Raw genomic sequence first — 26173 nt, forward strand, 5'->3', positions numbered from 1 at the left:
TGTCTAATTTTACTTTTATCAGGTTTTGTATATTAGGGGGAGGACCTCTCATCCTTTTGTTGTACTTTTAGCATGATTAATATATCTTTTGTTTCTGATAAAAAAAAAAAAAAAATGACTTCTATGTAATGCGTTCTCAACATTGAACACATTACTAATACCCATATATGTATTAACTCAAGGACATCAGTTTTAGAACTAATTTTCTTCACAATCTTATATAGAACAACCTTTTCGGAATGTAGCTTCTTATCAGCACCTGTAGGAAAATATTGTGGTCTTATACAAATCATCACCATATCCCTTTCTTTGAATTCATCAAACATCTCCTAAGATCATCTCAAGCCTTGTATTTTTCATTGCTAAGTGTAATCTTCCTTTAGACTTCCATATGAACCTTTTTTTTTTGATAGGTAAAAACGCAAAAGTATATTATATATAAAGAATAAATTCCTTCCTTATGAACCTCGCTCATGTGATTTGCAAAAGCTTCAGTTTCAACACTTGATCTTGCACTTGAAGGGAAAGGAATTAAAGCAATGTGCTTTTAGGGCTACAAATTGGTAATAATTTCAAAAAGATGCTCCTGTCGTCCTATTTATGTAACTATTATAAGCTAATTCTGCCATGGGAAATAATTGGTCCCAATTGGCAACATAGTCACCCACTTAGCATCTTAAAAGATTGTCAATGCTATGATTAACCACTTCAATTTGCCCATCTTATTTATGGGTGAATGAAGATAAATTAAGTTTAGCATGCAACAGCCTTCTTAGCTTTCTCTAAAAATAGCATGTGAGCTTTACATTCCTGTTTGTAGCAATATGCTTAGGCAACCCATAGAAGTGAATGACCTTTTGATTTTTTTTTTGTTTTTTTTAGCAATGTAGATATCTAATGTCTTTACACAAGGAATGAAATGTAACATTTTTGAGAATTGGTTAATCACCACAAATATGACATCAAAATCCTTAAAGGTCCTTGGTAGCCATTGGACAAAGTCTTTGTTAATGCCTTCCCAAGGGGCATATGATACAGGTAAAGGTGTGTAAAGTCTCATTTCTTCCTTTTGCTAGTTGGCAAGTACAAGAATGAGAGATAGTCCTTGCAACATCTTGTTTTAAGCCAGGCCAATAGAAACAATCTCCACCATGGTGATTGTTTTGCCACGCCCAAAATGACCTACCATCCCTTCAGCATGTAGTTCCCATAGCACTTGTTCTCCAAATGAAGTGTTAGACAAAGACAGTCAAATTTCTTTAAAGGGATAATTATGAAGGGTTGTGAAATTTGGATTATATGCTTGCTGTCTAGACATTAAATAGGAAAAGGTAACACTAAAATCTTTGCAAGAAGGATAATCCTTTATGAGTTAATAAAATCCAACCACTTATACAACAATAAAAGTAAGGATATAGGACACCCAATTTGTTACATTGCTTGGGAATAAAAGAGTATTCTTGTAATTAAGGAACTCATTTTCCATGATGATAATTCAGCTTCTTCTGGGTGCTAATATGCTTCAATGCTTTATCATTTTAATATAAAAAAATCCTTATAGGTAAGATAATTTTGCAAATAACAAAATGCTTGCACCACCAAATAGAATTCCTGTCATAAGTTGAATACTGTTGCTTTGCATCATTTATTTTCTCACTAAAGAATGCGACCAGATGCCCCACTTGGCCATGGAAAGTACAAGATTGCAATTTATGTGGGTTTAGGCCATTCTAAAATGGTTTTGATCTTTGAAGAATTAGATTCCACATCCTTGGATGATAGAATAAAGCCCAAAAATATAACATGATTAGTATAAACAAACATTAAAATAAAAAAATGATCTGCAACTTTTCCTTTCAAAGAACTCTCATTGCCTGTTATATGTGTAAAATGTGATCCTCCTTGGACTTGCTATGTTTGAGTATATCATCAAACTAAATAACAAGAAAGCAATGTCATGACCCTCACAAAGGTGATAGTTGCCTCATTGAGACTGATTGACATAACTAGCTACTCATAGACCATCCTTTGTCTGAAAGTAGTTCTCCACTCGTCTTTGGGCCTTATCCGTACCTAATGATATGCAGTCTTCTAGTCAATCTTCAAGCAGATTATAGAATCCATCATCAGATCCAACATATCATCCAGTCAAGGTATTGGGAACCTGTATTTGATCTTCCTATTGTTTATAGCATGACTATCAACATACATACACCAACCACCATCCTTTTTAGGCATGAACAAAGTTGGTACAATACATGAGCAAAAACTTATATGAATGAACCTCTTTGAAAGTAACTCTTCACTTGCCTCTTAAGCTCAAACAACACCTTAATGGATTCATACAGTTTGCTAGTAAGTTAGGTAATTGAGAACCCTATAGTGAAGCAAACATGTTGGACATGACACTCATTGGGTAAAGCCTTGATGCAACATTTCAAATAATCAAATAGCAACTAGGAAGATTCTAGAGGCAAGGTGATAGAAGGGTTGGATCTTTGTTTTCTTTGGCTATGATAGCATTAATAATCTCATTTTCCTTAGCATTTTTTCAAACTTCTTAGTGAGAACAAACAAAGGCTTCTTTTGGGTTTCAACAACATCCTTTATTTCTCTTCTTGATGTTTCTTCATTTGTTCCTTCCTCATAGGCTTCAAAACTACTTCCACTTTGCTAAAGGTAGAAGAATATGTGTTTGCCCTTTCATGTTGATAGACATCTTAATCTTTATAGCTAAGGTCAAGCAAGCAAAAAAATGTGTAATGTTTGTAGGAGTCGCATCTCACCATATAGAATCATTGTAACGTCCATGAAAACAAGGAAACCAAATGCCGCTTTGTCACCACCTTACCAGAATAGGAGTATTATGATTTATGCTACCTTGTATGGTTGAGGATGTGGTTTCCTTGGGAACTTCAACATTGCAATGGTTGTTTCATTTACTACACTCATGCTGCTGCCTCAGTCAATGGTTAGTTTATGTGCACCATTCTTGCAACTTACAATGGTTTAAAATATTGAAGTATGCCTCAAATCTTCACTTTTTTTTTGTTTTGGTGCAGTGAGAACATGTCTTACAAGTGATAAAAAAAGAAAGAAAAATCCTCGCTTCGTGAAGATCATCAATATTTAAAATCAACTTTACCTAAGAAATCATCATCTTCAAAATCTAGATGTCAATCCATCAATTTTTCCCCAAAATCTGACTGCTTCAAAATGTAATGGCTCTGTCCATATGCTCTGATATGAGATCTGATGCTAGATTCTTAGATTTCTAGCACTATAATAGGTTTTTCTTTTTTCCCCTTCTTTCTCTCTCTCTCTCTCTCCCTCTCTCTCTCTCTCTCAATGTTGTATAATGAGATGACATATCAAAGAAGATATCTCATTGTTAATAAGCTAGATAGCTACTAAGGTTCCTTGACAATCACACTAACATTCCTAGGCAATTACACCATTAATAAGCTAGATAGCAACTAAATTCTTAATAAGTGGAGTTGCTGGAGCTCCCTTTTTCTGAGACTGAGGTCCATGCTGCTTTAATGGATATGAATGGGGGCAAAGCCCTAGGTCCGGATGGCTTCACTGTGCCTTTTTGGCAAAGCTGCTGGGATTTCGTAAAGAAGGAGATATTGGATATGTTTAAGGAGTTCCATGAGTAGAATTCTTTCCTCAAGAGCCTTAACAATGTGTTTCTGGTCTTGTTACCGAAGAGAGGAGGGGTTGAGGACCTTGGGGATTATAGACCCATCAGCCTGTTAAGGGGGTTGTATAAATTGTTGGCTAAGGTGCTGGCCAATAGACTCAAGAAAGTGATAGGAAAAGTGGTTTCCCCCGATCAGAATGCGTTTGTCATGGGGAGACAGATTCTAGATGCCTCTTTAATTGCAAATGAGGTGATTGATTCATGGCAAAAAAGGGGAGAGAAAGGCCTTATTTGCAAATTGGATATCAAGAAGGCGTATGACAGCATTAACTGACAGTTTTTGCTAAAGGTTTTGTAAAAAATGGGGTTTGGGCCAAAGTGGTTGGGATGGATGTGGAGTTGTATATCTATAGCCAAGTTTTCAGTCTTGGTGAACGGAGTGCCAGCCGAGTTCTTTCCAAGTTCTAAGGGGCTGAGCCAAAGGGACCCTCCTTCCCCCTACCTATTTGTCATGGGAATGGAAGTGTTGAGTGTTCTAATTAGGAGGGCTGTTGAAGGGGGTTTTATCTCTGGGTGTAGCATCTAGCGAGGTAGAAGACAGACTGTCAATATTTCACACTTACTCTTTGCTGATGATACAATCATTTTTTGTGAGGCAAAGAAAGAGCACTTAACGCATTTGAGCTGGATTCTTTTTTGGTTTGAAGCTGCTTCAGGGTTAAGAATTAACTTGGTCAAAAGTGAAATTATACCGGTTGGGGAGGTGGAAGAGGTGGACGAGATGGCAGTGGAACTAGGGTGTAGGGTGGGATAGCTGCCTGCAGTCTACTTGGGGCTGCCATTGGGGGCGCCTAATAAGGCCTCTTCCGTGTGGGATGGGGTGGAAGAGAGAGTGAGGAGGAGACTTGCCCTTTGGAAACGTCAATATATATCCAAAGGTGGGAGAATTACACTTATAAAGACCATGATGGCTAGTATGCCCTTGTATCAAATGTCCTTTTTCCACATGCCAAAGATAGTGGCAAGGAGGTTAGAAAAGTTGCAAAGAGATTTTTTGTGGGGAGGGGGTAACCTGGAAAAGAAAGGCCACTTAGTCAATTGGGAGGTGGCTTGTGCGGATAAGAAAAAGGGGGGGCTTGGCTTAAGAAAGCTAGCCCTCTTGAACAAAGCCTTGCTTGGCAAATGGATATAGAGATTTGCTTGTGTTAAGGAGGATCTTTGGAAGCAGGTGCTTGTGGCGAAGTATGGGCAAGAGGATCTTGGTTGGAGGACAAAGAAGGTAAATGGGACGCTTGAAGTAGGGGTTTGGAAGGAGATCTTGCAGGAATTTGTTTGGTGATGGGAAAATATGGCGTTTTAAAGTGGGAAAAGGCACCAAAATCAGATTCTGGACTGATCTTTGGTGTAGGTGTACAGTGCTGTCCCAAAGATTCTCACATCTTTATGCTATGGCTGTTCATAAGAATGCCACAGTGGAAGAGATGTGAGACCATAATTTTGGCCAAGACGGCTGGAATTTAAGGTTTCTTAGGGACTTTAATGAATGGGAATTGGATATGGTAGGCAATTTGCTTCTTGTTTTGAGGGGTCACAGGATTACTTTGGAGGAATACTCGGTTTTTTGGAAGGAAGGAAGAAACAGGCAGTTTAGAGTCAAGAAAGCGTACAGCTTGTTGGTAAGCCCCATTGCCGCCGTTTTCCCAAATAGTAACATTTGGGTGGATAGAGTTCCAACCAAAATTGCGTTCTTCGCGTGGGAAGCCGCTTGGGGGAAGGTGCTTACTCTTGATAGACTCCAGAAAAGAGGGTGACAACTTCCTAATTGTTGTTTCTTGTGTGGTTGCGAAGAGGAAACTGTAAATCATATTCTAATACACTGTACAGTGGCCAGAGTGCTGTGGGATATTGTTCTTGGTTTGTTTGGCGCTTAGTGGGTTTTTCCAAAAACTGTAAAGGAGGTTTTATTTAGCTGGAGGGGCTCTTTTGTGGGGAAAAAAAGGAAAAAGATTTGGAAATCCATTCCGCTGTACATTTTTTGGATGGTTTGGAAGGAGAGGAATAGACTAGCTTTTACAGGCTCGGGGGAGAGGGGGTTAGCAATTCAGAAGCTTAAAAATTCTTTTGTTTGTAATTTATGGGGTTGGCCTAAATTGTATATTGGAGAAGAGCCGCTCTCCCTTATAGGCTTTTTGGAGTGGTTAGCTTCTAGTTAAGGGTTGGTGAGTTTTTTGTTTCTTCATCTTTTGGTTGCGAGGTCTTAGCTGCCTTGTATACTCCTTATATTCTTTGTGGCTTTTTTGCCTCTTGTTAATACATTTTGTGCTTATTTATCAAAAAAAAAAAAAAAAAAAATTCTTAATAAGTACTATCAATAAAATTGAAATACTACATAGGTTTATATAGACTAATGGAACTCTTTTTCTTAATATGAACAAGGCTTTAGTTCTTAATATGAGCATGACATTTTTCCTAATCAAATTAAAAACTAAAACAAATGGAAATTTGACTAGAAAAGAAACTACTAAAACCAATTACAATGAACATAAAAAGTAAAGACTTCAGCTTAGACCACGAAATGCCAACATTACTAAAATATTCTTGTTGAATATTTTTCCAATTTCTTTCATAAGCTAGACTATTGTTGCTGAATATTTTTCTGATTTCTTTCATAAGTCTTGAAAGGGTATTATAATGTTGTTCCCCATCAATTTATATGTTCTTTCCCTTTATCATTGGAAAATAAATGTTGTTTTAAGAAGTGGTATCAATCTTTTCATGATACTGAGATTGAGAAAAGCTAAATAGTTGCCCTGGTAATGGAACATGAGGGTTGTTGCCTTCATTCCATGTTGATCCAATTAGCAATGCGGTTCTTTGTGTGTGCAAAGTTTATTTATTTATTTATTTATTTCAATAATATATTTGTTTCAATTGCAATCATTAGGGATTTCACAAATTTATATGTGAGATTGGGAGGTTTTTCTTTGCACTAGACATTAGAAGATTGTTTTAATTTCCTTCTATTTGGTTTACTCTTTCCTATTACACCTACTTGTGCATCTTATCTTTTAATCAGTCTAATTTGTTCAAACCTACCTTCAATGAATAGATATATTGATTTCTATTTGTTATCCAGGTATCTTCATCAACTCATGAGTGGTTGGATCCGTCATTTCGGTTGAATGTTCCTCTAGTTGATGTTGATAAGGTATATTTATTCCCCTGTTGATGAAAAGTGATTCTCAACTGTTTAGGGCTTATGTTTTGCTGTAATTATAATCAGAATCATTCTGAAGGCCTTTTCCCTTGTTGTTTAAAGGTTGCCTTGAATTCATGATAGTTGGACATGAGAAGTTTGTGTACAAAAGTGTGGTACACTGTTCATGTTGGAACCCACATGGATAGAAAGTGTTGGATTCAGAAACTTCAGGATACTAGGACTGATTGACACATGTACAGTTATTTTGGAAAACAATTAAATTTATATTCTAATTTAGATTAACATCATTTTGTTACATGGATCGCATGGTTTATATTTCCACAGGGGCTTAATGAACTTAATAATGCTTGTAGTATTCACCTGCAAATTAGGTAATCTTAGAGTTCTGTATTGGTGTTTGATTTAGTGGCAGTTCTGGCATGTGAATTACATGGACACTCAACTTGTTTTGAAGTATTCATATCGCTTAGTTTTGTAAGCACCATTTGATATTGATTCTAATTTACAATACCGCTTCTATTATATGCTTGTGAAATATTTTATTCTTTGATATACTGCGTTATTTTTATTTTTTCTTTTTATTTTTTAGGTTTTGTTTTTGATTTTTTTGGTAGTTAAGAAAAAGATGCCAAGAAGGAGCATGCCCAGCTCACAAGAGTTATATAAAAAACACCTAAGGAAATAAAAGAGAGAGAACAAACAGTCCTTAAATTAATAAAAACTTACAATAAAACCCATGAAACACAAATTCCCTTTGTCTAAGGAATTCCTTCAATTTTTATTTTTTTAATTAGGTAACATTTTTTTTTTTTTATATTTACTTGTGGGACTTGAATGCTGGAATAAAAATTTCCCGTAAAGGTCTTCTTGTCTTAACTCTGGAAGTTCCACACATTAAAGAATCCTACAAATCTGGTCCTTATTGATACATTAGGATGCAGTTTCCCACATCTTTCTGTTTAGTCCACGAAGCTGCTATGCCAACTCACAGAAAGAACTCAACATTGAAGAACATTGCATCCAGAAGATTCCAAAATCTGAGAAGAGTGGAGTGAGGAGAACTTCGTCAATTCTTACAAGAACTTTGTTTCCTTCAGTGAGTACTTGGGTTTGCCTGTGGAAGGCTTTGAGAAAGAAGTTGACTCCCTTTTGAGAAAGTTGGAAGCCCAAAAAGATCGAAGAGTGGTGGGATCGAGAGCCAAGAGGAGGCCCTCCTCTGCTTCTTGGTTTGAAAGGGAACTTTGAAAGTTGGATTGCTCTGTTAATCACAACCTCTCAAGCGGTAAAGGAAGATAAAGTAGGAAGTGTGGGTTGGATTTGGTTTCTGAGTGCCCAGGATAGGGCCTTGGATGGGGATGGGAGGTGGAGAGGAAAAGGTTGTTTTCAATTTCTTCCTTGTGTGTTAGACTTTCATAGTGGGTGGCTTCCTTGGCTTTCTTGGAACTGTGGGTTTGGGAGTGAGGCAGCGGCTAGGTTTTGATGGTCTTGTACTCCTTAGCTTTGTTAGGGCTTGGTTTTGTCAGTTTGGGAGCCCTTTGGCTTGGGTTGTGGTTTGTTGATTTCTCTTTTCGTCTACTTTTTGGCACTCTTTGTATACTCCATGTGTACCTGGTGCACCTTTTTTTGTGCTTTGAATCTATATGCTTATTTACCTATCAAAAAAGGAAGAGTGAACCACCTCAAAATGGAGTAGTGGCAAATGGGAGGAGAGTCAAGTTCTGGAAGGAGGTGTGGAGTAGAGACTCGCCTTTATGTGATTCTTCTCCCTTTGTTTTCTTGATTGCAGCTTCTAAGGAGGCATGAGTTGCTGTTGTCTGGGAGGCTTTGAATGGGAAAAAGGGTGTTGGAACCCCTTCTTTGTTAGAAACTTCCAAGATTGGGAGTTGGGTGTTGTTTGTCTATTAAGGAGACTTCATGAGTGACCAAGGATCATAAAGTGAGTTTATAAGCTATACTGTGAGTGCTTTAAGTGGGAATTGGATGTTGTTTGTCTATTAAGGAGACTTCATGAGTGAGCAAGGACCATAAAGTGAGATTATAAGCAATTCTGTGAGGGCTTTAGGGAGGAGAATTTTTCTGTTAAGGCTGTCTATGTGACTTTAGAGTTGTTGAATGATGGAACCGTGTTTCTTGCAAAAGAAGTGTGGGGTTTGGTGACTTCACAAGGGTGATATTTTGTGGGGAAGCAGTATATGGAAAAATTTTAACCTTGAATCAATTCAAAAGAAGAGGGTGTTCACTATCAAATTGTTGTTGTTTGTGCAAAGCCAAGAGGAATCAAGGAATCATCATCTTATTCATCAGGGGAAAGCAAAGAATTTATAGGCTCTTTGTTCTCTATATTTGGGGTTTATGGGGTGCTCCCTAGAAGATTTGCGGGCAAAAAGAGTGTAAAAGCTTCGAGAACTGCCTCATTATGCCTTTTTTGGACTATTTGGCAAGAGTGTAAGTGTATGGCTTTTAAAGGAGTGGAGTGGTTCAATCTTGTAAAGCTTGTTTTTGTTTCAACCATGTTTCTTTAGTGCAGTTAGTTCATAAATGTCTGCCCTTTATTTGATTTTACTGATTGATTGGAGCTCCTTAATGTTTTGGGGCTTTTTAGGTGTTTTTTTGTTGAACCCTCTTTTTTGTTAGGCAGTTTTGTAATAAATTTTTATTTGACTCTATGAAGAAAAGAAAAAAAAAAAAATCTGTTTATTGTCCACGCTTTGGAACTCCTAAACAACTTTCTTACACACACCTCAACCTATTAACAAGAACCTCAACCAAGTATTTATGTATGCTAGCCACTGTGAGTTTTGAGTGTTAGTTTGTATGTCACATGTTCAATGAAAAACCCTACTCATACAACACGTCATTCTTGAATAAAAAGCCTTATTTCCAAACTTTTCAGGACTTAATTGTTGTTCTTATGCCTTTTTATTTAAAAAATTCTGAAATTTCTTATGGTAGTTTGTTTTTCCTCCCTTCTTTGACTTCTTCTTTTCCTTTTAAATAAAAATTTTCTAAATTTTCTATTGAAATTTCTTAATGAAATTATGCATTTGTCTAAAATTAATTATGTATTTGAATGAAGATCAATCAATGAATGATATTGGTTGTATTTTATATATATTCTTGCATTGATAACACGGTAATTAAAATTTAAGAGCTCATTGAAGACCATGTAAACTTATTAGGAAGTTTTATATTTTAAGTTTTTATTCGCTTGGAAACTTTAACTTTGATTGCAATTTAACTGTTGAATATAATGTATTTATAGTGTATAAGTTTCTTTCCTTTCTTAATATAGGTCACATATATGGTAGTTAGTTCAACCTAGCCTTGTATATATATTTCGTTATTGTAAGAAGTTAAGAATATGAATGAGAATTAAGGTTTTTTCTCTCTCTTTCAACATGGTATCAGAGCCAAAGGAGAAAACTTTATTTTTTCTGGTTTACCCGTGTAATTAATTTCGGGAATCCGTCCAGTGACCGTGTTTCATTCCGGTCACCTTTTCCATCTCCCAAAACTTTCCGGTCAGTCATATCGTGGTCAGAAAACCCTCATCACCGTCAATATTTTTCCGGCGATATTTTCCGACGATTTTTTTTCTGGTGATATTTTCCGACGATTTTTTTTTCTGGTGATATTTTCCGACACCGACCACATTATCAGGAGCGCAAAGAGGAGATCTGCAACTTTTCTCAAAGCACCGGAGCCAAAAACCCACCCACGAGCCTCCCACACGCCACTTTTCTCCGGTGGCCTGAATCCCACGCGCCGGCGCGTGAGGGCGCGTGACCCACTTTCTAGTGTCGAGCTTCTTCCAGTAGGCTCGTCTGGCGCTGTCTTGCACTTCTAAGCTTCCGTCAGTCCTCTCCGAACCCTGCTTCTCCATTTTTTTGGCATTTCAGCCTCTGCGGGTCTTCTTTCGACCTTCGACAACAACTCCCTTCCTTGGCCGAGACTTGTGTGTGCCTTGGGAAGGCCTTTTCTTCATCTCCTGTCACTTTTCTCCTTTGTTTGGCTCCCGACATACCAGGTTCTTCTTCCACAGCTGTGATCCGACCTCCCTTTAGGGCTCTCTTCAATCCAAACGTGATTCAATCTTAGGTGAAGTAAATATGGTGACTAAAAATCCTATTTTTACATCCGTCATCTCTGGATCTTCTACTATCACATCGGAAAAATTGATTGGTAGTGAGAATTATCTCTCCTGGTTAGCGTCCGTGGAACTCTGATTTATGGGACAAGGTTATGAGGATCATCTTGTTACACCTGAGGATGCTATACCTGATGTTGACAAAGTGCAATGGAAGAAAATCGATGCACAATTATGCAGCGTATTATGACAATCTGTTGATCCCAAAATTTTCCATCATCTTTGTGCCTACAAAACCTGCTTTAAATTTTGGACTCAGGCTAAAGGATTATACACGAATGATATTCAACGATTTTATAAGGTGGTTTATGATATTGTTCATGTGAGACAGCAGGACATGGATCTGTCTACTTATATTGGCCAGATTGCGTCTCTTAAGGAGGAGTTCTTAACTTTGATGCCCTTCACTAATGGTGTTAAAGCTCAACAAATACAGACTGACAGGTTCTTTATGGTGTTAACCCTCATTGGCCTCCGTCCAGATCTTGAGTCTGTCCGAGATTAGATTCTTGTTAGTCCATCAATACCATCTTTGGATGATGTGTTCGCTCGTCTCTTACGCCTCTCCTCTACTCAGACCTTGTCGACTAATGGTCCTTCAGATTCATCTGTGTTAGCTTCTCAGACTAACTCTTGAGGAGGACGTAGTGGCAATCGGGGTCGAGGACAACGTCCTCAGTGCACCTATTGTAATAAGCTTGGTCACACTCGAGATCGTTGCTATCAGTTACATGGACGGCCTCCTCGCACTGCCCACATTGCTCAGTCATCTGATCCTCTGCTATCTCGACCTGACTCCGCTGCGAGCTCCACATCTCAGAGTATCACCCTTACTGGTAGTGATTATGATGCCTATCTCCGATGTCAGACATCAGCTTCTGTTGCTTCTATTGCCCAGACCGGTAATGTCTCTGTCTGCTTTACTCAGTCTCCTTCTCTTGGCCCGTGGATTCTAGATTCTGGAGCATCTGATCATATCTTTGGAAGTAAACACCTTTTCTCCTCTATTACTACTACCTCTGCCTTACCTACTGTTACTTTAGCTAATGGTTCCCAAACTATAGCTAAAGGTATTGGTTTGCCTCATCCTCTCCCTTCCCTACCTCTCCATTATGTCCTTTATGCCCCTGAGTGTCCTTTTAATCTTATTTCCATCAGTAAAATAACTCGCACTCTTAACTGTTCTATCACTTTTTCTGATAAATCTGTGATGTTGCAAGACCGGAGTACGGGGAAGACGATTGGCATAGGGTGTGAGTCTCAAGGCCTTTATCACCTCACATCACCTTCATCTCTTGCAGCTTGCATTTCCACCGATGCTCCTCTTCTCATTCACAGTCGTCTGGGTCATCCTAGTCTCTCCAAGTTCCAGAAGATGGTTCCTCGTTTTTCCACTTTGTCGTCGCTTGCGTGTGAGTTGTGTCAGCTTGGAAAACATACTCGTGTCTCCCAAAGCGTTTGAATAATCGGGCAATGTCTCCTTTTGAACTTGTCCACACTAATGTTTGGGGTCCGTGTCGGACCACGTCTACTTTAGGATTTCAGTATTTTGTCACTTTTATTGATGACTATTCAAGATGTACTTGGTTATTTTTAATGAAAAATCAAGCTGAGTTATTCTCTATTTTCCAGAAATTTTATGTTGAAATCCAAACACAATTCAATGTTTCTGTTCAAGTGTTACGTAGTGACAATGCTCGGGAATATTTTTCTACACCCTTTACTTTTTTTATGTCCCAACATGGGATCCTCCATCAGTCATCTTGTGCTCATACTCCTCAACAAAATGGGGTTGCTGAACGTAAAAATTGACATCTTGTTGAGATAGCTCGTACCCTTCTTCTCCATAGTCATGTTCCTTTTCGTTTTTGGGGGGATGCTGTTCTTACAGCCTATTACTTGATTAATCATATGCCCTCATCTATATCACATGACCAAATTCTTCATTCCCTCATTTTTCCTACCCAACCTCTTTATTTCCTTCCTCCTCGTGTCTTTGGCTATACTTGTTTTGTTCATACTCTCACACCTGGACAGGACAAGCTCTCCGCCAAGGCTACGAAATGCATCTTCTTGGGATACTCTCCACTTCAGAAGAGCTATTGTTGTTATTCCCTTGACACTCATCGTTATTTTCTCTCCGCTGATGTCACCTTCTTTGAGGACTCTACATTCTTCTCATCCTCTGAATCTCTTCCCATTTTTGAAGTATTGCCACTTCTCTATATATCCCCCCCTTCAGATGCACTCTCTCGTCCTCTTCAGGTTTATCATCGCCGACATCATGCTGTTGCTCCTCCTCTCTCTTCAACTGAGGTACCTGATGACTCACCTCCTGTCCCACCGATTTCTCCTACCCCAGCCTTGTCATCTACTGACCATTTGCCTATTGCTCTTCGGAAAGGTAATCGATCTACTCGTAATCCTCATCCTATTTATAATTTTTTGAGCTACCATCGATTATCTTCATCATATTCTGCCTTTGTCTCTACTTTATCCTCTGTTTCTCTTCTTAAGAGCACTCGTGAGGCACTTTCTCATCCTAGGTGGCGACAAGCAATGGTTGATGAAATGACTGCTCTGCACTCCAATGGCACATGGGATCTTGTTTCTTTACCTCCTAGTAAATCTTCAGTTGGTCCTGATGGTTAGGTTGATCGCCTTAAGGCCTGCTTGGTTGCTAAAAGTTATACTTAGATTTATGGTTGTGACTATGGTGACACCTTCTCTCCTGTTGCCAAGATTGCTTTTGTTCGCTTATTTCTCTCCATGGCAGCTATGTGTCATTGGCCTCTTTATCAGTTGGATATTGAGAATGTTTTCCTTCATGGTGAACTTCTCGAGGAAGTGTATATGGAGCAACCACCTGGTTTTGTTGCTTAGGGGGAGTCTGGTTTAATGTGCAAGTTACGCCGCTCTCTATATGGCTTGAAACAGTCTCCTTGGGCATGGTTTGGGCGTTTTAGTTCAGTTGTTCAAGAGTTTGGAATGCTTTGGAGTGAAGCAGATCATTCAGTTTTCTATCATCATAACTCTTCGAGCCAGTGCATCTATTTGGTAGTTTATGTGGATGACATTGTCATTACAGGTAGTGATCAGGAGGGTATCCAAAGACTAAAACAACACCTTTTCAACCACTTTCAAACCAAAAACTTGGGCAAACTCAAGTACTTTCTGGGACTTGAAATAGCTCAATCCAGTTCAGGTGTGGTTATGTCACAAAGGAAGTATGCCTTAGACATCTTGGAAGAAACAGGTATGTTAGAATATAAACCTGTTGACACTCCTATGGATCCAAATATCAAACATGTGCCAGGATAGGGGGAGCCTCTAAGAGATCCTGGGAGATATCAACGACTTGTAGGCAAACTGAACTACCTCACCATCACTCGGCCAGACATCTTTTTTCCTGTGAGTGTGGTTCGTCAATTTCTACAGTCACCATGTGACAACCATTGGGATGTTGTGATCCGCATTCTTCGATATATTAAAGGAACATCGGGCCAAGGTATGTTGTATGAAGACAGGGGCCATACCCAAATTGTTGGTTACACAGATGCAGATTGGGCTGGTTCACCCTTAAATAGGCGTTCCATCTCAGGGTATTGTGTTTTTATTGGAGGTAAGTTAATATCCTGGAAGAGTAAGAAACAAAATGTAGTGGCCAAATCAAGCGCCGAAGCTGAGTATCGAGCTATGGCTTTGGCAACATGTGAACTCATATGGTTGAGGCAACTCCTTCAGGAATCGAGATTTGGAAAAGATGAACAGATAAAGCTTGTCTGTGACAATCAGGCCGTATTACATATTGCATCCAATCTAGTCTTTCATGAAAGGACCAAACATATTGAAGTTGACTGTCACTTCATTAGAGAGAAGATCGCATCAGGGTGTGTTGCTACAAGTTTTGTTAATTCAAATGATCAACTAGCAGACATCTTCACTAAATCTCTTAGAGGTCCTAGGATTAAATACATTTGTAACAAGCTTGGTGCATATGACATATATGCTCCAGCTTGAAAGGGAGTGTTGAATATAATGTATTTATAGTGTACAATTTCTTTCCTTTCTTAATATAGGTCACATATATGGTAGTTAGTTCAACCTAGCCTTGTATATATATTTCTCTATTGTAAGAAGTTAAGAATATGAATGAGAATTAAGGTTTTTTCTCTCTCTCTCTCTCTTTCAACATTAACAAATGAGAGATTGATGAGGTCTGTTTCTAGTTAGAAAATAACTCATGCTTCCCACTAGCTGTTTATTTCTGCACCAACAACTGACCAGCTGCCTGAATCCTCTTTAAACCTCGTATTTTTAAATCACAAACCAGTGTTCCATTGTCTCATACCACCACCATCAAGAAGGATGGGAAAGTGATTTGGAGTAAGTCTAGGGAGGTTGTTTTCAGGCACATTTGAGAAGTGTTCTTTCTGATCTGTGAAGAGTAAAAATGGATCCACCACTGGTCACAATGTATTGTCTCGATGGCTTATCTATTATAATCTTTATGTAAGTGGATTTTGTGACTATAAATTCCACTATTCAAGGGGGTTGTTTCTTATTATTAGTTTTTTCTTTCAGGTTCGTTGTATTATAAGAAACATAGTAAGAGATTGGGCGGCAGAGGTACTTGTTAATTCTTTTTGTACTTCAGATTCAATGTTTATTGTCATTTATGATCTCTGAAACAATATAATACTTGTTCTTTTTTAATCCAGGGACAAAAGGAGCGTGACCAGTGCTACAAGCCTATTCTTGAAGAGCTTGATGGTCTATTCCCAAATCGCTCTAAGGATAGGTATATTATTTTCTCTTGTTGCTTTCTTTATTTCTTTATTTTTTTAAATTTCTTTATAAATCTTAAAGAGTAGTATCTTAGTGGTGTATCTACCATCACATCTCTTGTGATCATGATAAATCCTGTTTTTACTAGAATTATGTCCTCTTTTTGTAATTACTGAAACCATAAACTTTGTTGAATAGGCCTCCTTCCTGTTTAGTTCCTGGTGCTGGACTTGGGCGGCTGGCATTGGAGATTTCCTGTCTTGGTATGTATTTGATGTTGAGTTGTTAACACATCTAATCTGATGTATTCTTTACAGAGGGCTTGACAATTCTATTTTATGTCACAGGTTTCATAAGCCAAGGAAACGAATTTTCATATTACATGATGATATGCTCAAGTTTTATTCTCAATAAGTGAGAACTTCATGGCGACCTCTAGTTTTGCCACCTCTATGCATATTTCTACCTGTACACAAGAATTTATTTCTCCATATTCAGGCTTTGTTATCCTTACATGCCCTTCTTTGGGTTTACTTATTTTTAACTAGTGCTCAAACTGCTGAGGAGTGGACAATTTATCCTTGGATCCACAGCAATTGCAATTCACTATCAGACAACGACCAACTTCGTCCTGTTTCGATCCCTGATATACATCCAGCCAGGTATTCGTGCTTATGTTTATTTGATTTTTCTTTAATTTTCTGTTCTCAGTTTACTCTTCAAAATGATTTATGAGTCACAAGCAAACAAATCAGATTTTCTCATTCAGATCAGGCTCCAGTTGTTCACCATGAAAGCTGGATAAATCGAAAAACATAACATTCAATGAATCAGTGTTTTAAAAGGCTATTGAGTTGAGGTGAGACTGTAAATTAGCTTTGAGACTATAGCCTCAGTTAGCGCAATTAAGGCTTATAACCTTGAGGCTGTTGAGGCTTAAGGCTCAAATATTCAAAGGGTTTTAATGGATTTGGGGCCATTGTAAGCTTTTGATATATATATGATATGCTTTTGTGGGCTTTGTTGGTGTAGATTTTGTAAGTTTTATTTTATGTCCAAACTTGGGTTAAACTTTTTACAAATAAGGGCTTAGTTGACTTTTAATTAATCTTTCAAAGGGAGTGGAAAAAGGGTGATTGAAAAGAAAAGAATAGGGAATCTGCTCTAGTGGCTAAACTTATATATAATCATTATCATACTGTTAATAATAGATAAAGAAAAATGCCACTACGATTGATGGATCAAGAAAAAGAATGGGCAGGCATTAAAACTCATGAGGAGAATAATGCAATAATTAGACATAATTATGATTCCTTGGAGGATCCCATAAGTGATAGTGACGGTAGTACTAAAGATTGTTTGAAGAGACCATGGGAATTGACTTTTAGAAGAGAGAAGAATGAACTAAATCGGAAACTATTGACAATGACAAACTGTTAATTTTGTTATGATGAACTTCATGTGATTTTATTAGTATTTTTCTGATTTGTTGAGAATTTATTTATTTATTTGTTCAAGTTGAGACTTATGCCTTGTTCTACCTCAAGTCTTACGGCTTGTGTTATTTGGATAAAAAGCCTCAAGACCACTTTTAGCCTTTTAAAACATTGCAATGCATAGTTTTTAGAAAGCAGATGGAAGCATTTTGTCATTCCATAAGGCAAATTATTAGGTGTACATACCAGTGCTTATTAAATGTTGAGTTTATTAAACAGAACTGTCAAATCTTGGCAAACAAAAAATTAAAATAAATGAGAAGGAATGAAATATAAATGAAAACTAAGACTTCTAGGTTCATTCAACCATGTATCACCAGTTTAGGATTGACAAATCAACCATTGATGTGAAAATTTAGAGATTACAAGGTTATATAGACAGAAAAGAGAGAGAAACTGAATTCAACCATCAATTGATCATTTGGTTGATGTATGGTGTGAATATTTCAAACATAAGTGAGTCTGAAGGTAAGATGTGAATATACAGTGAGACCTTGATGCATTCCAGTACACAGAAAGCTTGTATAAGAGGTTTTGCAGTATTTAAGGAAAGTCCTTTGAACTCAAGGTAGGGGATGGCATTGGGGTGGGGATGCTGGGATGGGGATGGCAATAAGAATCATTGAGAAGGGCAAAGGTGAGCCTAGAACTTTAAGGTCTAAGGAGTACAGAGGCTGATGGAAAAAATGGATGGACAGCCTGAACCAGACATCATGTCTGGAGCTTCTTGAGAATGATCAGAGGGAGAAGCAGAATGCACATACTGGATCATCAGCAGCTGAAATTGGGAGATTTGTGCAGACTGCAGAGATTTGTGGGTAGTTAAGGTTTAGCTTGTGATTGTTCGGAGAGAACTGCACTGGCTGGGTGAAAATGGGTTTCATGCTGAGATCTTTCCTCTACTAGGTTCTACACATTGCTTTGTATTCTGCAGTAAATAACAGAGAAGAGATACGTAGGAGTATTAGATTAACAATCTAGCACCAAAGTTATATTATTTGCAGCAAGAAACCTAGCCCTACCATGGTTGTGGGCTGTTCATAAAAAGGGCTGGAATGAGGTGGATTAGCCTACAATAACCAAATATCTTAGGCCAGTACTTTGGAGCAGAGGAATTGTGTTTTGTTTCCCTTCTCATCAATTAAATGAATTTTCTATGTTGTTAAGTGATTGAGCAGCAGAGTTCAGTAGACTTAATGAGGTGAAACCATATCAAGACTTCAAGAGTGAAGATTCAACTATGGTATGGGATTCTTCCATGAATACCATTGATCTGTTGTTGAAATTTTATAATGTTGTGGTTTGAAACAGCTGTTTAGTTGAACTGAGGTGGTCGTCTCTGCAACTGGGGAGAAATAAGGGGGGGTGTTGGCCTCTAAGGCCTAATTCATGCAGCAATGGGTTAGGGTGGGGACGTAGAGGTCCCAGGTTTGATACCCTGCTGTGAAAAATAAAAGGAAAAAAATATGTCTATCATAGAAGGAAAAAAAGAGAAGGTACTGGAGAATGATTGACAAACCATTTCACTGATGGATAAAGCACTAGAGTTAAAGGTGGAGACTTAGATGGGGAAACACCTGTACACCCTTTTGAAGTAATTGCCAAAGTGGGTGCAACCCATGTACACAATGCATAGAAAAAGCAAAAAGACAGAAATAAAAGAAAAAGAAAAAGGTATTTCATTTCTTAAGTAATATCCAAAACATCAATAAATCTGTAAAAGAGAAGCTTCCATTTCATAATGATCATTCAGTCCATTCAAACAAAGAATTTATGAAAATGTTTTCATAAAAACATTTGTCAGCTGCAATTCCAATTGATCCAAGCCATAAAAAATCCTTCTATTGTGTTGCTTCCAAATTCACCAAAATAAAGATATTGGGTCTGTAAGCCATACTTTCTTTTTCGCCTTCCTTTACCATCCCTCCACACTAACTACTCCTGGTATCCTCAAGTGTCTAAAGAAGCACCCAACTAATACCAAAGGTTCAGAATAATAAAGACCTTAATCTCTGTGCTGTAATAAAATGGATAAGTTAGTGGTTGACCAATTCTTGTTCCTGCTTGCACAAACAACACCAATTGGAGAAGTGTTTTTCTATTTTTATTTGCACCTGCAATGGTTTATTACCCAGTAATCATTGACTTGCCTTGCGTGCAGTGCAGGGATCACTGAAGGCTTTTCAATGTGTGGTGGTGACTTTGTTGAAGTCTATAGCGATCCAAGCCAAATAGGTAGGAGAAATAGTATAGCTTCTTTCTTTCTTGTTTCTGTATATTTACTTTATTTGATGCATATAATGTGATTGATTTTTTGTGTCTTTGTTAGGAGAATCTTTGGCTGATATTATCCTGTATACATTGTTACCTTCCTAAGGGTCATAGTCAGTTACTTTTAGCAGACAACTATTGCATAGATGATAATGGCACTTAGGAGAGGAGGTAACTGAAAGATCATCCATTTCATTATATGGTCTTCTATGCATTCTCCTATGATGATAGGGAATTGGGGATCCAAAATGTGCTTGATCTTGATAGAGTTCCACTGGGGAAGGGTCTTTGGAGGTTTGAGAAAGAAAATGATGGATTTTGGAGGAAAGTTCTAATGGCTAAGTTTGGTGTTGGGGTACTATAAGTTGGGGGATGAAATGGGTGGGATAGTTCTAATGTCTGAAATGGTTAGAGAATGCATTTTTGGGTTGATATACGGTGTGGAGAGATTGCTCTCAAGGATGTTTTTCCTTGTCTCTTTTATTTGTCAACTAATAGGGAAGCTAAATAATTGAGTTTGGAAGGGAAGAGTAGGTGACAGAGTTTGTGTATCATTAATTAAGAGGTTTCATGCTTTTGTACCAAAGAGGACAAGGAGGAATATTTTGAAATGGAAGTTGAGTACAGGAGTTTCTTTTTTGGTTATCTCCTTGAGGCAGTTCTTAGGCCTTCTCCTTCTTTACAAGGTTTGAAGTCTTGGGGCTTGCGTGTCAAGTCTAAGGTTTGTTTCTTTGTGTGGGAGGTGGTTTAGTGCAAAAAATCCTTACAATTGATCAGTTGATTGAAAGCCAGTTTGTCCTGGTTAAAGGTTGCTGCTGGTGTTGTCAGTATATGGAGGCATCTAGGATAGCCTCCTTATTGTACTGCATCTTGAGCGTTGCAGGCATTGCTCTTCTCCATCTTTGGGGGAATCATGGGTTTATCTTATTTTGTGAATGGTTCCCTTATTAGTTGCTGAGGTGATTTTTGCAGGCAAGGTGAAGACTAGAACTTGGAAAGTTGCCTCCCTTCACCTGTTTTGAACATTTGGGAGGTGTGTAACCAAATGAATCTTAAAAGGGTGGAGTTGTCTTTGTTGAGGTTAAAGTGTCTCTCTCTAAACTTTGGTTCAATGGTTCAAGTCTTTGTTAGAGGATGAAAATCTCTATGCTAAATTTAATTTGTTTTTTTGGATTGTCTGGTCTGATTTTGTTTGGAGGGCTTTTTCCTCCTAATTATTTTCCTTCTCGTTTATTTTCAGATTCTCCTTTTATACCGTGTATCAGGGAAATATCTTTTCAATAACACTAAAAGTTGTGTTTCAGACATTGGAGAATTATGTATATGCATTTTTGCTTTGATGCTGGTAAAGGTTGCTTTAGAAATATCAATTCTGGCATGTGCATGTGCATTGCTGGTACTGTAGCTTTATACTGAACCTGGCATTATTATTTGTTTTCTGTTTTTCAATGATAGACTATAGTTGTATTATGTTAGGTAAAAGAAAGGATTTGAACAGAAGAATGAAAAGTGAGAAATCTTTCAAAGGAAGGAAATATGCACTAATGTATAAAAGAGAAATACAGAAGTCCACACAGCAGAAAGCCTTTGGCTTTCCACTCTTTAAGGAAATAGACTGTCAAAACTCAATGGGACATAAGTTCCCTAACCAAGTTAACTAGTTAACTTCGTCGTAGTCTTTTTCATCTTAACAGTCATTGTTAAGGGAATTTTTATGGTAATTGCAGGAGTTTGGGATGCAGTTGTGACCTGCTTCTTCATTGATACAGCACACAACATCGTGGAATACATTGAAATCATATCAAGAATCCTCAAAGATGGTGGTGTAAGTTCTCTGTGGCTGTTTGGATCAATTTCTTGTCTTTTTTTCTTGCCATTTGGAATACATTACTTGATCTTGTTCCATTTTTTTTTTTTTTTTGATGAGTGTTACTTGATCTTGTTTCATAGCAGGTCTGGATCAATTTTGGACCCCTGCTGTATCACTTTGCTGATATGTATGGGCAAGAAGATGTTAGACTCTTTCCCTTAAGTCACACAGTTTAAATGACACAGTTACATGACCTTTAAGATGCAATAGCTGGTATGTTTGTTTATTCATTTTTTTCTATAAATGTTTTTCATTTTTCTTTTTCTCCTTCTAGGAGATGTCCATTGAACTAAGTTTGGAAGATGTGAAGAAGGTTGCTTTACACTATGGATTTCAAATGGAGGTAATCTCAATCCACATGTTTTATGTTGTCTTGCATCTGTATACAACGACATGAAATTGTAATTGGACTTAGTTCATGAATTACAGAAAGAAAGGACCATTGAGACAACCTACACAACGAATCCTCAATCCATGATGCAAGTAAGATTCTTACCTGGTGCATGATTTACTTTTCCCAGTTGTCTGCATCCCCAACAGGAGGAAGAAAAAGCAAAGGAGGACAAAAAGGGGACGAGAGAGAGAGAGAGTTTCTTTGACATTTGATTTAATTGGGATGTTGTGATCAACACATCCCTAGATATCTATGGAAGTGGTACAGGTACAGGAACTGCTAGCAACATAGTATTGGAGCTGGCAAAAGGTCAGGTTTAGATGGGTTTACGTCAAGATGGCTTTCAGGGGTTTTAGAACTGCCCTAGCCAGATGGAATCTTCAACCAGTCTATATTGAAAATTATGTTAAATTAGTAAAAAAAACACATTAAAATATATCTATAAGATGGTTTTGAACATTTAAAATTTGAAATTTTTTTAGTATAGATTATCAGGTCTACACAAACCTTAACCCATTTAGACCTGGTGGATTTGGTTAAAAGCGTGCCAACTAGACCTAATTGTTTACTTCAGCAAGTTCCACCTGAAATCTCCTGCTTGAGAAGCTGCAGCTTTTACTGAGTTAATAGTATCTGAAAAAAGAACAAAGAAAATTGTTGATGTTTTGAACATGTTAATTCTTATCTTCTTTTAATTGCAGAACCGATACTTTGCTGCATTTTGGACAATGAGAAAGAAACCAGTGGCAACCTGATACACCATAATACTGAGCTCCTCAGATTACAAGTCTCTGGCCAATGGTTCTTTCTCAAGTGGATTGTTGCAAAAGAGAATCTATTTTGTCTTCAAACTGGTAATTTTTTTGTTCTCTATTTTCTGCTGAACTTGGGTGTAGGACTAAAGTCAATTTAGGGGATTTATTTTTTTATTTTTTTATATATAAGCAGCCTCGAGTTAGTCACTCATATGTCAACCTACTAAAAGATTTCAAACTTTTTTGTTCTTCTATGTACATTTACAGTTGCCTCAATGTGTTTCTAATGTTCTAATTGCAAGTAATTTAATACTTACGTAAGTGATGTGCTTTTTGCCAAGTTCTTACCATGTAATGAAAAACATTTGGTTCTAATGTTTTGTTTGGGTTTCCTTCTCTTTCTTTCAATTTTCCCCCCTAAAAAATCATGTGAAGTGAAGAAGGCAGGTAGTTTATTCCTTTGTTGCAATTTTGTTTATGTTTGTTTTGTTTTATTTTTAACTTCTTGTTATTAGGAAGGCTGGAATGTAGGTGTACCTAGGAAGTCTCTTGACACAAGCACATCAGCAGTTGGAAACCTCAACTTTGTGCACAAGACACAATCATGGCTAAATATGCGAAAGAGGCCAGCTGTAGAGAGCTTGAAATTCATTAAACAAAATGATAAGGGAACCTTAGACAGAAAAAATTATAACCATGATTAATGAGAAGGAACTATTAAGATATAGTCTAAGAAATCAATTAGTTTTAATATAGAGGACAAAATGATCGAGCACCCAGATAAATCAGTATGGCACTACTGGTATATTCCAGGGATCACCTAAAAGGTGAAAGAGAATGATTGAGGAAAGGGAAAGTCATGGCTGAGAAAACTTGCCTCTTTCCTCTCCTTTTTGCCATTTTCTTGGAAAATCTTTGCAAAAGAAGGCTCAAGTGATATGATTTCCATGAAGAAATGATTTGTCCAAGAACAATGACACAGAAACTTTCAGTGGTTTGGCAATTAGGAAAGTTATGAGCTTGGGGGGGGACCCATTCTACTGGATATAAAAAATGGCCATTGATGTGCTCTTTGGATTTTAGAAAAGCAGAGTAAAAAGCACTCTAACAGAGAGTTATGGAGTGCCTCCAAAAGACTAAGCAAGTTCTTGGGGGAATTATGTTATACTGCTGAGAATGAATCAAATCAGGCCATACAGCCTATAGGAGTTTGTTATTAAACATAAGAAGTCAAACTTGTTTGAATAACCTAAAATTCTGGGATGTATTAGGTTGATTTGTTCCTATATTTAGATTATTCTATAGTTGTAAATTATCTATGGGAATTTTATAGATATTTTTTCCATTTTTCTTCCTTCTTTTTAGCCCTGATCCTGCCTTACTCCTGTATATATTTTGCAGCAGTCATGTACACATTTCATTGTGTCAGATTAATAGAAATTCTTTTCATATTTTCCCTCATGGTACCAGAGCCTTTTCTGGGTTCTAGATTTGTTTTTAAGTGGTCCTCATTGCTGGTGTCACTAGAGGATAATGTCTAAAGCTATATCTAATGGGAAGGAAGTCACTATGGGACAAGTTTCTGGTTCCACAAAATGCAACACTATTCAGATTACAACTCAGGCTCAATGGCAACAATTTGTTACATTAGGCACAATTAGTAAGGTTCTTTATCAGAGGTCAAGGTAAGATGATATATTTAGATGGCTTAAAGAAGGAGGCTCCAAGTGTGATTGATCCTAATTATGTTTGGGATGCTGAAAATTTCATGGTGATGTCATGACTAGTCAATTCCATAGAGACCGAAATCAGCCAGCGGTTTATGTTCTTCTGAACTGCAAAAGAAATATGGGATGTTACTAATATTGCATTTTCATATATGGACAACGGCTCAATGTTGCACAATTTGAAACGTAAGGCCCATGAAGTCAAGGAGACTAGATAGTGACAACTTATTTCAACACTATGAATCACCTTTGGCAAGAAATAGATCTTTATCAAGATCTTAAGATCTTAACTAGAAGAACATTGAGGATAGCACGCTATAAAAGAATGTACTTGAAAAAGGAAGTGTTTGACTTTCTTTCTGGTTTGAATGCTTAATTTGATCAGCCCATTCCATGAATAAAAGAAGTTTACTCAGCAATCAGAGGAGAAGAAAGCTGGCTGATGGTTATGATGACAAAAGAAAATCCAGCAAAGGAGGGTTTATTGCTGAAATTAGAAATTGCACTTGTCTGTAACCAATGGAATTTTAGTATGAAAAACGATGACAAGGACAAATTGTGGTGTGATCATTGCAATAAATCATGCCACACCATGGATATGTGCTGGAAGCTCAATGGGAAGCTGCAAGGATGTGGGAGAGGAAACAACCAACAAGCAAAAACAGCAGAGGATTTCAGGTGGCTGAGTGGTAGAAGATTGGATAAACTACTACATCTGAATCTCTAGTTTTCAGTAAGAAAGAATCAGAGTTTCTCCAAAATTCATGACTCCATCTACAGGAAATGTGGCTCTAGTAGTTAATTTTCTCTTTGCCCTACACACATCTAGGCCTTGGATCATAGATTCAGGGGCTTCAAATTATATGACAAGTTTGTCAAATCTTTTCTCTACTTTTCTCCTTGTTCAGGACATCAAAAGGTCTAAATAATAGATGGCTCTCTTTCATCTATTACTGAAAAAGGAACTATTGTCATCTAAAAAAACCTCGTCCTAAAATTAGTCCTACATGTTCCCAATTTATCTTGCAATTTAATCTCCATTAGTAAACTTACTCATAATCTAAATTGTTGTGCTAAATTCCCTCCAACTCACTATGTACTTTTTTTTTTTTTTTTTTTTTGATAACCAAAGAACCTTCCATAGCCAAGCCCTTAGGATTCTCCATGGGGACCCAAATCTCGGGGTGCTGACCGCCCCACAATAACCAGCATCGGGTAAATTCAGGGTATCATCAGTGGCAAGATTTGAACCTAGGACCATATGCCACTTACTGGGACCACACTTCCTAGTGTTCGCCTTGACCAACTGGGCTATTCTGACGGGTTCCAACTCGCTATGTACTTTAGGAGTTGTGTTCAAGGAAGAGGATTGACAGTGTTGGGGAGTTGGAAGACTTATGTATTTTAGAGGAAGAGGTTGAGAAGGTTCCAAAGGCATTACAATGTGAAAGTTCCTTCAAGGGTGCAATTTTGTTGTGGTATTCTAGACTAGGCATCCAGGCTTCGCTTAATTAGAAAAGTTGCTTCCTTCTCTATTTCTAAATAAAAATGTCACTAATTATGAATGTGAAGTGAGTGAACTGTCAAAACATCATCAAGCTACGTTTCCTATTCATGTTTATACTCCATCTAGTCCTTTTTCCATTATATATAATGATATGTGGGGTCCCTCTTGTGTAACCTATCTATTTGGAGCTAGGCAGTTCATTACTTTTATCTATAATCATACTTAAGTGTGTTGAACTATCCAAAATTAGTTCCAAACCAAAATTAAATCCTTATAATCGACAATGGGAGAAAATATTTTGCAGAGATTTTAGGGAAATATCTTGATGCCTATGGGATTATACACTAGTAGT

General features: G+C 37.5%; 1 protein-coding gene across 2 annotated transcripts in view; it reads left to right on the top strand.

Moving 5' to 3' along the window:
• LOC117906565 (carnosine N-methyltransferase-like) overlaps positions 1-26173 on the top strand; it is a 44980-nt gene that overhangs the window by 14090 nt on the left and 4717 nt on the right. The window contains exons 7-18 of one of the 2 annotated variants that reach the window (XR_004649855.1): positions 6783-6854; positions 15598-15642; positions 15735-15814; positions 16000-16064; positions 16149-16215; positions 16350-16463; positions 19459-19532; positions 21296-21393; positions 21522-21581; positions 21713-21781; positions 21868-21921; positions 22534-22686. Coding sequence is in view for 1 of the 2 variants with exons in the window: in XM_034819628.1 (XP_034675519.1) it covers positions 6783-6854; positions 15598-15642; positions 15735-15814; positions 16000-16064; positions 16149-16215; positions 16350-16463; positions 19459-19532; positions 21296-21393; positions 21522-21581; positions 21713-21781; positions 21868-21921; positions 22534-22587 (852 nt within the window). In the remaining variant the exon portion in view is untranslated. Of the gene's footprint in view, positions 1-6782; positions 6855-15597; positions 15643-15734; positions 15815-15999; positions 16065-16148; positions 16216-16349; positions 16464-19458; positions 19533-21295; positions 21394-21521; positions 21582-21712; positions 21782-21867; positions 21922-22533; positions 22688-26173 lie in introns of those variants that run through there. The other variant, XM_034819628.1, reaches the window with a different exon arrangement.

Source organism: Vitis riparia, chromosome 18 (assembly GCF_004353265.1).
Source record: "Vitis riparia cultivar Riparia Gloire de Montpellier isolate 1030 chromosome 18, EGFV_Vit.rip_1.0, whole genome shotgun sequence".
Lineage (NCBI taxonomy): Eukaryota > Viridiplantae > Streptophyta > Magnoliopsida > Vitales > Vitaceae > Vitis > Vitis riparia.